Raw genomic sequence first — 14,061 nt, 5'->3', positions numbered from 1 at the left:
AGAAATCTCCATACGGACATCCCTGCCAAACCCAGCTTCTATTTGAACAATTCTAGTGACAGGGGGATGGTTGGGAGTTAATATTCATTGAGTTAACATGTGCGCTTATTTGGTTAATAGTTTCGGGACGTGTACTGTATGACTGGCTGAGGATATAACGGTGAATAGACTGACATGGAGTTGCACCTCCTAGGAGAGGAAGCATAGGCAAACCAATGCGAGATAATTTCAGGAGAGGTGAAGACTATGAATAGCGGCCCTGGGTCTGGTTCTACTCTCAGACGCACAGAAAGAATTCCCCCTCTTCCACATGACAGACCTTCCTATACAATTGACTACTAATCTGTCCCCCCCTTAAACCTCTCTCTCTCTTACAGTATAACCATGGTTTCCACCATCCTGGCCACTCTTCTTGGAAAGCTTTTGGAAATCTTGAGCTTTTTGTGTTAGTCTCATTAAATGTTCAGCTCATTAATTTTAGCATATATATTAAATCTGGAGAACACTGTTAATTCTTTTCAGGGCCTGTAGCATATTTTTCTTCTCAGTGCCCTATCATTCCCAGAAGCATGCTTTTTAAATTTTAATCTAAACTATTGGCAGAATGTCCAGGAAGACAGAGGGTTAGTGGACCTGCTACTAGTTATATTAGTATTCCAGGATCAACCAGATACGAATTCAGCATACTGTATTATTAACTAGTCTAAGTATTTGCTTAGGTAATTCATTCTAGAATTTTCCAGGGTAGACCACCAAGTGTACCAGACTACTTTTCAGGATCTTTTGCTGTCATCCTTTTTTATTTTTCTAAATGTAATCATTTGCCAGACCCTAGTGTTGATATCACTAACAATGGTTCTTTAATTGCATTAATGTTTTTCAGCATTTACTGAGAATTTATCACATGCCGTGCATTTCAACTAAGTGCAAAAAACAGAAAACGAATGGAGGCATATGGGTAGTTACATGAAAATTTGCAGGTTTTTAAAAATATATATAGGCTTGGATTGAATTGATCTGATCCTAGATTTTCCTCATGAACTGGTTGTTTACAATCAATTTTCAAATACAAGGTACAGTAGTCCCTCTCTATATCACGGTTCACTAATCATGGCCTCACTGTATCACGGGATTTTAAAAATATTATGTTTAATTATTTATCGCAGATTTTCCGCTATATCGCAGGATTTTGCGGTACTGTATACATATGTTGTTAAAGTTACATAGGTTTAAGAGTGTAGAATATGTTTAAGAACATAAGTAGTGTTTATAAAAGTGTGGAAAAGGTTAATAAGGGACTGGGAACAGTTTCTAAGTATGTGGGAAGGGTTTATAAAGTCTTAAAATATATATAAATACTAAAATAAATGTAAGGTTCCTGCTTTGCAGATTTTCACCTATTGCAGGGTGGTCATCTAGAACGTAATACCCATGATAAGTGAGAGAGTACCGTACACCTATGCTTGCTCAGATGAGTCTGGTCTAGGCCCATGTCCCCAGCAAGGCAGCTGTGCTGGGACAGAGAGAAACCAGGGGCTCACCTCCAGCTTAGCATCCAGGTCTGCGTCAGAGGCCACAACGTGCTCATCCTCCTTCTTCCCGGTGGCTTTGATGAAGGCCTGCTTTGTTTCCCAGTACTTCTGCTGCATCTTATTCACAACTGACTTGTCCTGAGTGTACCGATCCTGTAAGTCCCAGGGATAGCTGCTAAACACATGTAAAGAGCTATTTCATTCAAGACTGTCTCAACAACTGAGATATTTCAGTGTGAACAAACTTATCTAAACATTATATTTTACATTTACAGCATCAATCATCATATAAATACTTTCTTTTGTGGTGATTATACCAAAAAAGTTAATCAGCTCTGGCTCCAAAACCTTAAAAGTTAGTGAAGAAATAAAACAACTTTTGCAGGAAATCAAGAAACTCAACCTTGGAGAGAATTTAAATATCAACAGAGAGGACACACCCCTTTTAGAAGTGGGGAAAGTGAGACCAAGCCAGGCAGAGTGACTGGCTCAAGTAACCCATGAGCCAGAGATAAAGCCGGACACCAGTGTCCTCTCCACCCCTGAAGCGATGGCGGAAAAGCAGAGATAAGGGGCTAAAAAACAACATGCTTCAAATCTGTCACAGAGGTACCTAAAAATAGTCAAACTCATAGAATCAGAGAGTAGAGTGGTGGCTACAAGGGGTTGGATGGCTGAATGGGGTGAGCAGAAATGGGAAATTGCTCACCAATGGCCATAAAGTTTCAATTATGCCTGATGAATAAATTCTAGAGATATAGTGCCTAGAGTTAACAACACTGCATTGTCCACTTAAAAAGTTAAGAGGGTAGATTTCTTACCAAGTCAAATAAAATTTAAAAACATTTAAAAAATCTGTTACAGAGTTCTGATATTGAAACTTTAATTTCTTAAATATAAAGGCATAAATACTTTACATTCTTCAGGAAGAAGATAGCGGAGAACAAAAAGTATGTAAGAAGTTAGAAAACAATTGAGAATGAAATGGAATTCAGTGAAGTGACCAGAGTCCCTCAAAAACTGACAGGCAGTTTGCAGTTGGCGCTCCATCCCTCCCCATATGTCTACACCCTCCTCCCGCCTAGGGTCCTGCTCCAAAGGCCCACACGCCTCTCCTGTACACACATGCATCACATTCCACCCTGTGCTACTCCCACTCAAATCATGCCAGGCTGTGTCCTAAACTGTGAGCTGCTTTACACCATCATATCAAAATACCTGTATCTCAAAACCTGATGACAGATAATCTCCTGTCAGATAACATTTACTATTTTCAAGTCACATTTTTATTCTTAAAGTCATAAGGGATTTCAAATGACTTTCTTAGCAATGGTTATCTTCAGAAGAGAGAAGTAGGATTAGAGGGACTTTCATGGTTTCTGCATTATTTAGAAGTTCTCTTATGAGCTTATATAATTAAAAAGATGAAAATAACTATAAGTTATATGTAAAAGATAATCTCTCTATAGAGATTGTACATTAATAGACTGGAAGGATATACCCCAACCCCCAAACTGGTTATCTCAGGGAAATTGGATGGACTTATTTGTATTATTATCTCTGCTCCCCACCCCCAAGGTCATGGATTAACAGAAAAAGAAATTCTATTTTGAAAAAAACAAAAGCGACTTTAGAGATCTAGTGAAATGAATGCCTCATTCCCAGCCCCAGTCATGTAACAAGTGAGGAGTCTTAGGTTTTAAAAGGTTAAGAATCTTGTCTAAAGTCACACAGAAGTAAAATCCAGGCCTCTGAATCCCAGTCCAGTGCTCATTTCAATGGTGTCTGCAGTCCTTGTATTTTAGCAGCAAGCAACAAAGTGGCAGTGTAACTGGGAAAAAGACTTTGGAGAAGAGCCACTTCTTGGGGATCCCTGGTCTTATACAAGTGACTACATACTTCCCCAAGCCTGCTGCTTAGGGAAGGTCACATTAGGAGGGTCACAGGATGGAACCATCCCCTTGTCTTAACAAGGCATGATGGAACAATTAAAAAAAACAGTCTGACAACTCTTGGTTAGAACGCTGTCAAGCGGGGATGCTCAGGGAAACGAAATCCCTTAGCCATTTATTCATTCCCTTTTAAAACTCTCTACTGAGAGAGGAGGGATTAAAGAGTATATTCTTTGTTATAATTAATTGTGCATTTGATGATAAAAATATGCACCACATTTTTCATGATACAAATTAAAGGTTGTAGAACATGACAAAGATCTGCTTGCCTGATGGGTCAAAAGTTCAAAAGGATTCAGATACACTGCTTAAAACAGATCTGAAATTTATAAGATGTTAACCATGCTGCTTAGATGTGTTATAGGCACATGAATGTTGGTGCTAACAATGCCAGTTGATTACCGCATCTATTTTATTCAGCATCATTAATTCCAATAGTGATTGGCTTTTGAATGTTCATGAAGGTTGAAGTCACGAGTATAAATTAACGAGTCTTCAGTTTGTGTTCATTATTTTATCACTTCCCTATATAGAATTCCCTTATAACTCTAATATTAGAAGTTGTAAACAAGATAGTGATAAAAAATGTATCAACTCACTACAGTTGAAGAAATGGTGGTAAGAAAAGCCAACATTTGATTCTCAAGAGAAAAGTTATATATAAATAAATTTATTAGAGAATACTTATTAGATAAGAACTTATATTTTTGGTTACTACCACTCAAAGTGTGGCAGACATACATCCTCCTTCCATATTACATTTAATACGGATATTGAACTTGACTGTACTTGGCATTGGATAGGGCCTAATGGGTTGTTCATTTCTAATGTGACTCTTGATTTTTCTATTCAATAGACATTTATTGAATATTAACCATGTGCTTTCCTCTTTCATTAACCTTCTCCCAACTCAGAAAAGACAACAGATTACTTACCATTTGTGTCCTGACATGTTTTCTTCTTCTTTTTCTATTGCTGATGATTTGGGTAGAAGGGGCAGGAAAAAAGCATGAGAGGATAAGTTATATTATAACCTGAAATAAAACAAATATGTTTAACAGTTACACACTATATTATAATTATATGTTAATTTGACACATAAAAATTCCAATCTAAGCCATTTCTAGCTGTATTTTAGGGGCCCAACACCAGTGTCAAGAATACTGTACACTGGTGTCAAGAATAGGTTGGCCCAGTAGCACTGGAAGAAATATCCCAATAAAGTTTCAGAAATGAACAAGCAGGTTGAGTGAAAAAGAGAAGGCTGTAAAAGACTATATAAAATGAGACCATAACATACAAAGCAATACTATATATTATTAAAGTATAGAAATACTGTGTAGTGAAGGCACAAAGAGTTGCTTAGCAATGAAGAACACTAAATTCCAGATAACAGTTACCACTGCAGTGGGGGGTGGGGGATATGATTTGAGAGGTGTACGCAGGGACTTCAAGTGTACGTGCAGTGTTCTCTTTGTTAAACAAGGCTGCGAGGATACTGCATCTGTATGCCTCTTTAGAGATTTGAAATATTTCATAATCAGTAATTCTAAAAAACGAACCAGTCCATTGCAAAAACAACAAACAAAAAGTTGATTGGCTAGAATGAGATACCAAGAAGGGCAAAAAGGAGGAAACTGTGTTTATTTCAGTTTCCACCAGCCTCACATTTTATTCTCATCTCATTCATAAATATGGGAGTCACTTGATATTTCTGCCCCTCACTCCGTTTGCCCCACTCATGGAAACTACTAGGCAACCAACAGGGAGGGGCAGAACCAATCAACCCAGCCTCGCTTAACTACCAGTTACTGGAAAGGGTGGTGAGCTCACTACTTAAAGAGATGGCCTCTGGCCAGACACAGATTGCTGGCTGCCAGAGTGAATGTTCAGTGTATGAATGCTTCTGGCCACTCCAACAAAATCAATGCAATCGTCTCCGTTTGCCTTAGAGAGGGTCCTGACAACTGGTACCCCTGAAATGACTGAAGTTTCCCAGGCTTTTAAAAATGTGTTGAGGGAACTAAATTGAGGTGTTGAAATTCCAGGCTTCTTTCTTAGTGCCCAGAGCCACTGGAATGATAGCATCCCGGAAACAGCATCTCTCTTCCTACTGGAGAGCATCCAGGTTCTTGGACCAGTTGCTTTGGAAATGACATTCATGATGAGTAAGCCTTGCCCTCTGCTCAGTCAATCGCGGAGAGGCCACGAGCCACCCACAAAGCTTCACAGCAAGCACATATTTGCTTTATTTAGTTAAAAACTTCCAACAAAATTTCTCATAAAAAGATATTGTTCAAAGAAATGAAATTATTATACTCTTGCCATCAGTTGATTTCACCAGGAACTATTAGGATAGTTAGTGCTTTCTGTTTAATATTTTTATGGTGGTAAAAAAAAATAACTTTATTCTCTTAACAATTTTTTAGTGTATAGCATAATATGGTTAACTTTAGCATTGTTGTACAACAGATCTCCAGAACTTCTTCATCTTGCACAACTGACACTTTATACCCACTGAACAATTTCCCATTCCCTCCTCCCCCAACCCCTAGTAAGCACCATTTTACTTTCTGAGTTGGACTATCTAGATACTTCCATGGAATCATGCAGCATTTGTCTTGTGATGGCCAATACATAGGCAGATGTTTTTTTCAAAATACCCCCAAAATATTTTTTCCATTTCTGCTAGGTTCAAAACATGCTAAAGCAAGTCTTGATTTAAAAAACAGTTTAATGCATTGCTACAAAGAAAGAAGTCAGTCTGTCCTTGGCTGCCCTAAACCTTGATACTGACTTTTCCTCCTTGGAGGTAGAATATGGAAAAGTATTTTCCTTCCATATAGGCCGCCTGCAGCAACACTCAACATTTGTTCTGGCCCAGAACCCTTTTCTATGAGCTTATGGAGCTAGCTAATGGCAGCGTTGATTACATTTGGATAATGCAAGGATCCGAAGATCCTTGAGCCAACCCTTCCTCAGAGTAAAGGTAAGATCAAATAGCTATATTGCACCATATCACTACTCTCAACTTTCAACAGTATTTCAATAAGCTTCCTCCTGAACCACACGTCCTGTGTCCTATTGCTTAAGTAGTTTTGTGTTTAAATTAATTACCTTTCCAACATTAGCAGTAGATTTTTCTCTTCCAGCACTGAGCAGTTTTTCTGTTAGTTGGAGTACTAGCTGAAACTGAGTCCAGAATCCCTTTTTATCATATCTGTACTGAACATAAGGTAGATTCTCTTGAATTGCAGATCAGAGGCACTGCCAAATTTGTCGTTTTCCTCTCTAATTTATTCAAGCTTTCTATATTCTAACTAAAAATTGTGACTATCTTAGAGCTCTTCAATTTTGTTGTGCACACCACATTTAGCTTTCTTTGTGAAGTGGACTATTTTTTTCCCCATAAGAAACACACTTTTGCCCTGACTGGCATGGCTCAGTGGGTTGGGCATTGTCTTACAAAGCAAGGGGTTGCTGGTTCAATTAACAGGGCACATGCCTGGGTTGTGTGTTTGGTCCCTGGTTGGGGCGCCTACAAGAGGCAACCAATCAATGTCTCCCTTTCACATTGATGTTTCCATCTTTCTCCCTTCTTCCCACTCTTTCTAAAAATAAATTAAAAAAAGAAAAAGAAACAGTTTTTAAGAAGACAGAACAGACTCTTACAGCATTATTTGAGTGAACTGGTATATTTCAATCATCTCACAGAAAAATTGCTCATTCCCAACATTGCTGAACCTGGGATGCATTCTGCAGTTGATACTTTGTCAACTGTTTCACATTTTTTTTCATGGAATATAAAATGGTAAAAGATCTCATGAACAATGGTGTCTTATATTTGATGAAATACAGAATAACTTTAAAATTAATCCTCAGTAAAATTATGCTTCATTCCATGCCACAGACTTTTGGGGATATTTGTGTATAAATGGAAAGGAGAACCTGAAGTCAGGGAATGCCGAGGGCTACCTGTGATTTGTCACCTGTAACGTGCAATCAGTGCCATGACAGAGGAAGGCACCCAAGGTTAGAGGAACAGAGAGGCGAGGGCACAGAGCTAGATTCCTCCATGGCCTTTGGGCTCAGTGTCTAAGAATAAGTAGTGTCTGTCCATGTGAAGGTTAAGAGTGCACTGTGTGCCTATGTGTCTGTGGTAAGGGGAGCAGTGGTGGGTATTATTCCAGGCAGAGGGAAAGCAATGAGCAAATTCTCCCACGGTAGAACTGCATGGTGTGTGCAAACAACCAACCATAAGCAGATGTGCATTCCCATAACTTAAAGAAAGAAGGGGCCAATCTCTGAGGTCACCTTTTGTCATTTTCAGTATTTAACTATATTCTGTAGCCAATGGAGGGTAGACACTCAATTCTGTTTATTTCACATATAGTGAACGTCTAGAGAGTTCATCTTTGAGTACCCATAAGCCTGTGGATGTCTTTTAGATTTAGCTTCCCATTGAATAATACTTATTTATATAATTTTCTGCTAGTTCCATATTTCTGTTATTACAGAGATTAACTTCAGTTAGAAACATTACCAGTTTTCAACATTTTGTTTTTCTCTGGTGCAATCTCAGAACTTTGTAAGACATATAATTTAGAGCCCAGAGGAAACTAAGACAATCAAATGAAGCCCCTTCCTTTTACAATGGGGACCTATGGTCAAGAGAGGTCACTAGGAGTCTGAAGGACAAAACCAGTCCATTTCAGAGCCAGAGGTTCCGTGCAGGCTCCTGATGGCTTGCCTGGTGAACAGAAGAAATACAAACTTGTCAGTGGTTCTGGGCACTGAGTTATAAAATAATGTTTGTACATTTCTTTTCCTCAAAGTATTTTTCACTTTCTCTTATGTCAACAATGATTTTTATAATTTCCCATAAGTGTGTTTAGAGTATAAGTATAAAAACAGTTTCAGTAGAAACAGAGAAAAAGATGAAACAATTCTACAGATATAATTAACTACACTTATTATTTAAAATACTGGTTCATCAGATCATATTCACATAATTGAAAGAGGGAGAGTTGCCTATGGAGGGTGGGAAGTTAAATTATCTTCCATCCTGTCAAAAGCTAAGCACTAAAGTAATGTAATTTTAATACTCTTTTATGCTTTTCGCATCTCTCAGATATCACATAGCTTTTCTTTTCAGATTTTAAGGGTATGGTCACGTCAGTATTCCATATAATTTTAAATGGATTCTGTTTCTAGTTGAGTTTTGTGTCTCATACAAATGATTTTTGGCATTTTATAAATTCACAAGTAAAAGTGAAACATGATCATGCTTTAATTTTGGGAGCCCTGCTTTAACTCTGAGTCAGCAAATCTTACAAGAAGAAAACAGAATTCTAACTTTATTCAAGGCAGCTAAAAGATGGATACTTTGTATTTAAACCCTACACATGCAAGTCATTGTTAAAAATTAGAATTTAAAATGATCGTTTCATTCACATACTGAAACAGCTAAGGTATTACAGAGACATTAATTAAGCTTAATGGCACCCTACACCTATTAAAATCATATTCCTAAAGTAAATATTTTAATGCCAATATAACTTGTCTCCCAATATGTTGCTCCATATAAAATAAAAGCCAGTGAATCCATGACCATCCCGCAAACTTCTGTCCCTCCAAGCCACTCCACCTATCCGGCCTTACTTTGCTTTGCCGTAAAATGGTAGAGTAGGCTAGCTGACATCTAAAATACCCACAGTCACCAAAACTACAAAGCTAATTTTAATTACTTTCAGAGACATTTACATATAAGAGGAAGTTTAGAGATGATGAAGACATCTTTTTAAAGATGAGGAAACTGGGGTTACTAAAGTGCAGAAAATGTGTCCAAGATTGGGTTAAAGATCAAGTGCATAAGGAAGAACACTGAGACTGAAACCCTAATCACTCCTGCTACTCTCCTCAGTTTCTTCCTCTATTCTAAGGGATGTTTCTCAAAGGAAAATATCAAACATAGTATCACATATTCTAAGAAACTGAAAAGGTATAGCCAAAATATTCTCCAAAAGGTCTTCCTCCTTAACATTAATATTACTTAAAAATACTCTGTCCCCACGAAACAAACCAAAAAACAAAATAAACCACACAAAACTTAGATGGCTCACAAGGGGCATAGTCTCTGTCTTGCTTGCCCTTCTTTCTCTAACTAAAGCCCTCCTTACAAAGAATATTCAAGGGTGAATTTTCTGCTACAAAAAAACAAACAAACAAACAAACAAAAAAACACGGCAATAATAGCAAAGGGCTGACATGTGAAAACAGCAAACTTCAAAGACATCTACAAGAGCAAATAATGTAAAATGGATTATGAGACTGGAAATACACACAGAACAAACAGGTTATTTTTGCTGAAGAAAAGATTAATTTAAAAAACTTGCTGTATAAAATATAGTCACCTTTAATTTTATTTAGGTTGGTTTATGTAACTTTCAAATGTCCATTAGCATTTAACACATAGACCTTAATCTCTACAATTTATGGTGGCTTTTTCTCTAAAAGCTTAACCTCAAAAGGTGACAAGAAGGAATGCCCTTTTCAGACAAAGGTCTCAATCATTTCTGTAAAGAAATATTAGATCTTTCAACTGCCAGCACAGAACATTATTAAATGATAGGATTAAATTACATTTCAAAACTGTATTTTATAATTGGGATGCAGTTAAAAAATCTAGAAGGCTATATAAACATTATTTTAAAGAATGACACCAACTTTAAAATTTTTTTATGAAACAAATAACCTAAGATTATGTTGTACAATATAGTAGCCACCAGCCACATATGACTATTGAGCAGCAGAAATATAGTTAGCCTGAATTCAGAAACAATTTATATGTATAACATAAACTGGGTTTTGAAGATTTAGTACTACCCACCAAAAAGAAAAAACAGCTCATTAATCTATATTTTATGTTTATTTATATTTATAAAAGTTATATATTTTTTCTGTTGATACATTTATATATTTAAACGTCATATAATGTTACTATATTATGTATATATAAATATATATTTACATAGTCTATTTTATATTTATATAAAATATATATATTATATGTATGATATGTTATATGTATTTTATATTTTATTTTGAAATATTTTTGATATATTAGGTTAAATAAAATATATTATCTAATTTCACCTGTTTCTTTTTAGTTTTTTTAAATGTGCATACCAGAACATTTTTAATTACATATATGGCTACCATTATGTTTTTAGGGATGGTTTTGGTCTATGGCATTAAGCAAATCAACATAGACCTAGAAATTAACTCCATAACTAAGGTCACTAATATTCTGTACAGCTGCAAATACTTTTAAACATACTTTTAAACTTTCTTCCCAGAAACTGATAATTATTGTCAGAAATGTTGTTACAAAAATGAAATCTCAAATATATACATATAGGTATACGGTATACACAAATATCATATATATGTGTATGAGTGTTTATATATATTAGCCTTTGTAAATGACCTACAAAATGGTTTCACTCTACATTTTCATAGTAAGTTGCTTTAAAATGGTCCAACTCTATGTGCAAAATGTACTATTTGTTTCAAATCAGATTCATGTGAAGGAGAAGTAGATGAATTACTATAAGACCACCCTCCCTCTACTTCTCCCTTACTCTCTTTCTCCATAAAAAAAAAAAATATATCTACATTTCTATATATAAAATATATACCTACATATTCTCTACATAAAAATATATATCTACATTCTATTTCATGCAAATGGAAAGGGGAAAAAAAGCTGGGATAGCAATATTTATATCTGACAAAAATAAAATTTAAAACATAGACTATAGTTAAAGACAAAGATACTACATAATGATAAAGGGGACAATCTAACAAGAGTATATAACCTTGAAAACATTTATGTACCCAACACAGAAGCACCTAAATACATAAAGCAAATCTTGATGGATATAATAGAAGAAATTGGCAATAATGCAATCATAGTAGGGAATTTTAATGTCCCATTGACATCAATGGATAGATGTTCCAGACAGAACATCAATAGGGAACCAGTGGCCTTAAATGATACATGAGATCAGATGGATTTACTTGATATCTCCAGAGCATTTCAGCCCAAAGCAGCAGAGTATACACACTTTTCCAGTGCACATGGAACATTTTCTAGGATAGGCCACATGTTTGGACACAAAACAAGTCTCAATATATTTAAGGAGACTGAAATCATATCAAGCACCTTCTCTGAGCATAATGGTATGAAAGTAGAAATTAATCACAAGAAAAAAAACTGAAAAACACACAAAAACACAGAGGCTAAATAATATGTTACTAAACAACAAATTGGTTAACAATGAGATCAAGGAAGAAATCAAAAGATACCTTGAAAAAAATGAAAATGAGAACTCAACAACCCCAAATCTATGGGATATAGCAAACATAGTCCTAAGAGGAAAATTCATAGCATTACAGGCCTATTTCAAGAAACAAGAAAACTCTTAAATAAACAATCTAATTTTATACTTAAAGGAACTATGTAAAGAACAACAAATCTCAAAATGACAAGGTTGTAATAAAAATCAAAGCAGAAATAAACAAAGCAGAGTCTAAAAAATAATACAAAAGATCAAGAAAACCAAAAGTTGATTCTTTGAAAAGACAAATAAGAATGACAAACCTTTAACTGGACTCATCAAGAAAAAAAAAAGGGAGGACTCAAATAAGTAAAATCTGAGATGAAAGAGAAGCAATGACTGACACCAAAGAAATACAAACCATTGTAAGGAAATGTTATGAATAATGTAAATAAATTGGACAATCTGGATGAAATGAATAAATTCCTAAAAACATACAATCTTCCAAAAGTGATTCAGGAAAAATCAGATAATCTGAACAGGCAGATTACAACTAGTGAAATTGAAGCACTAATAAAAAAACTCCCAACGAACAAAAGTCCTGGATGGGATGGATTCACAGGTGAATTTTACCAAACAATGGAAGAAGAACTAACACCTATCCTTCTCAAATTATTCCAGAAAATTCAAGAGGAGGGAAAACTTCCAAGCTCACTTTATCAGGCCAGCATTATCTTAATTCCAAAACCAGATAAAAACACTACAAAGAAAGACATTTATAGGCCAATATCCCTGATAAACATAGATGCTAAAGTCTTCAAAAAAATATTAGCAAACCGAACCCAGCAATATATTAAAAAGGTCATACACCATGGTCAAGTGGGATTTATTCCAGGGATGCAAGGTTGCTACAATACCTGCAAATCAATAAACATGATATACCGCATAAACAAAGTGGAGGATAAAAACCATATAATGATATCAATAGATGTAGAAAAATCATTTGATAAAATCAAGAAGCCATTTATGATAAAAACTCTCAGCAAAGTGGGAACAGAGGGAACATATCTGAATGTGATAAAGGCCATCCATGACAAAGGCATAGACAACATTATACTCAATGAGCAAGAGTTTCCCTTAAGATTGGGAATAAGACAGGGATATCTGCTTTCACCACTCTTATCAACATGGAAATGGAAGTCCTAGACACAACAATCAGATAAGAAGAAGAAATAAATGGCATCCAAATTGGAAAAAAAGAAGTAAAACTGTCATTACTTGCAGATGAAATGATACTGTATATAGAGAATCCTAAAGATCCTACCAAAAAAAACCCTACTAGAACAGACAAATGAATGCAGTAAAGTAGCAGGATACAAAATAAACATCCAGAAACAAGTTGCACTTCTATACACCAATAATGAACTATCAAAATGGGAAACTAAGAAAATAATCCCAACCCATACTTTTGGTCAAGATGGAGGCATAGATAGACATGCTTTGCCTCCTTGTGCAACCATAGAGAGAATCGCAACTAAACCTCAAAACAAATAACACCCAGAACTGTCAGAAGATCAAACTGTATCGAAGTCTGACAATCAATGATTTAAAGAAGCCACATTTATCCAGATGGGTAGGAGGGGCAGAGATGCAGAGGTGGGCAGAGAGGTGAGGAGATGTGGTGTGGTGCAGAGAGGCTTTGGCAGCAGAATGGGTGGTCCCACGTTCATGTGTTGTGGATAAAAATTGGGAGGAATACCTTGGGAGTTAGAAAGCTCAGCCCCAGGCCAGACTGCACTGCCCAGGTTTCCAGTGCCAGGAAGAGAAATCCCATAACTTCTGGCTGTAAAAGCAGTGGAGGTTAGGGTAGTAGAAGAAACTGTCAGATTTTAAGGAGCCTTTGCTTAAAGGGCCCACACAGTCTTAGAATGTACATAAACCCTCCCACTCTGGGATCCACCACCATAGTATCAGCTGGAAGGGCACCAGTTGCATACAGGAAGTGGATGAAGAGACCGGAAATGTGTGAGAACTGGGCAAACCTCCAAAAGCAGCAGCACTGTCTCTTCTTGAGTCCTTCCCCCACACAGAGCCACAAAACAGTGACAAGGTTGCCCTGCCTTGTCAATTACCTAATGCTCTACCCCATACAATTTATAGGTGACTTTTCTACAATAGGGCACACTACTAAGACAGGGAGGCAAAGCAGCTTTACTTAATACAGAAACAAACACA

The 14,061-nt window shown here is 36.3% G+C and overlaps 1 protein-coding gene across 9 annotated transcripts in view; it reads right to left on the bottom strand.

Annotated features, from left to right (window-relative positions):
* The window catches only part of ICA1 (islet cell autoantigen 1), a 131,089-nt gene that overhangs the window by 104,641 nt on the left and 12,387 nt on the right, over nucleotides 1-14,061 (bottom strand). For 4 of the 9 annotated variants that reach the window (XM_090287183.1, XM_090287182.1, XM_090287187.1 and 1 more), the window contains exons 2-3: nucleotides 4,420-4,518; nucleotides 1,542-1,707 (exon numbers count right to left, since the gene is read on the bottom strand). In XM_090287183.1, the coding sequence (XP_090143309.1) occupies nucleotides 1,542-1,707; nucleotides 4,420-4,436 (183 nt within the window). In that variant the 5' untranslated portion in view covers nucleotides 4,437-4,518. The remainder of the gene's footprint in view (nucleotides 1-1,541; nucleotides 1,708-4,419; nucleotides 4,519-14,061) is intronic. The other 5 variants (XM_090287184.1, XM_090287189.1, XM_090287185.1 and 2 more) reach the window with 3 other exon arrangements.

This window comes from Furipterus horrens, unplaced genomic scaffold, assembly GCF_987537825.1.
Source record: "Furipterus horrens unplaced genomic scaffold, mFurHor1.1.pri manual_scaffold_9, whole genome shotgun sequence".
NCBI lineage: Eukaryota > Metazoa > Chordata > Mammalia > Chiroptera > Furipteridae > Furipterus > Furipterus horrens.
This window is presented reverse-complemented; position numbering and strand designations above follow the sequence as displayed.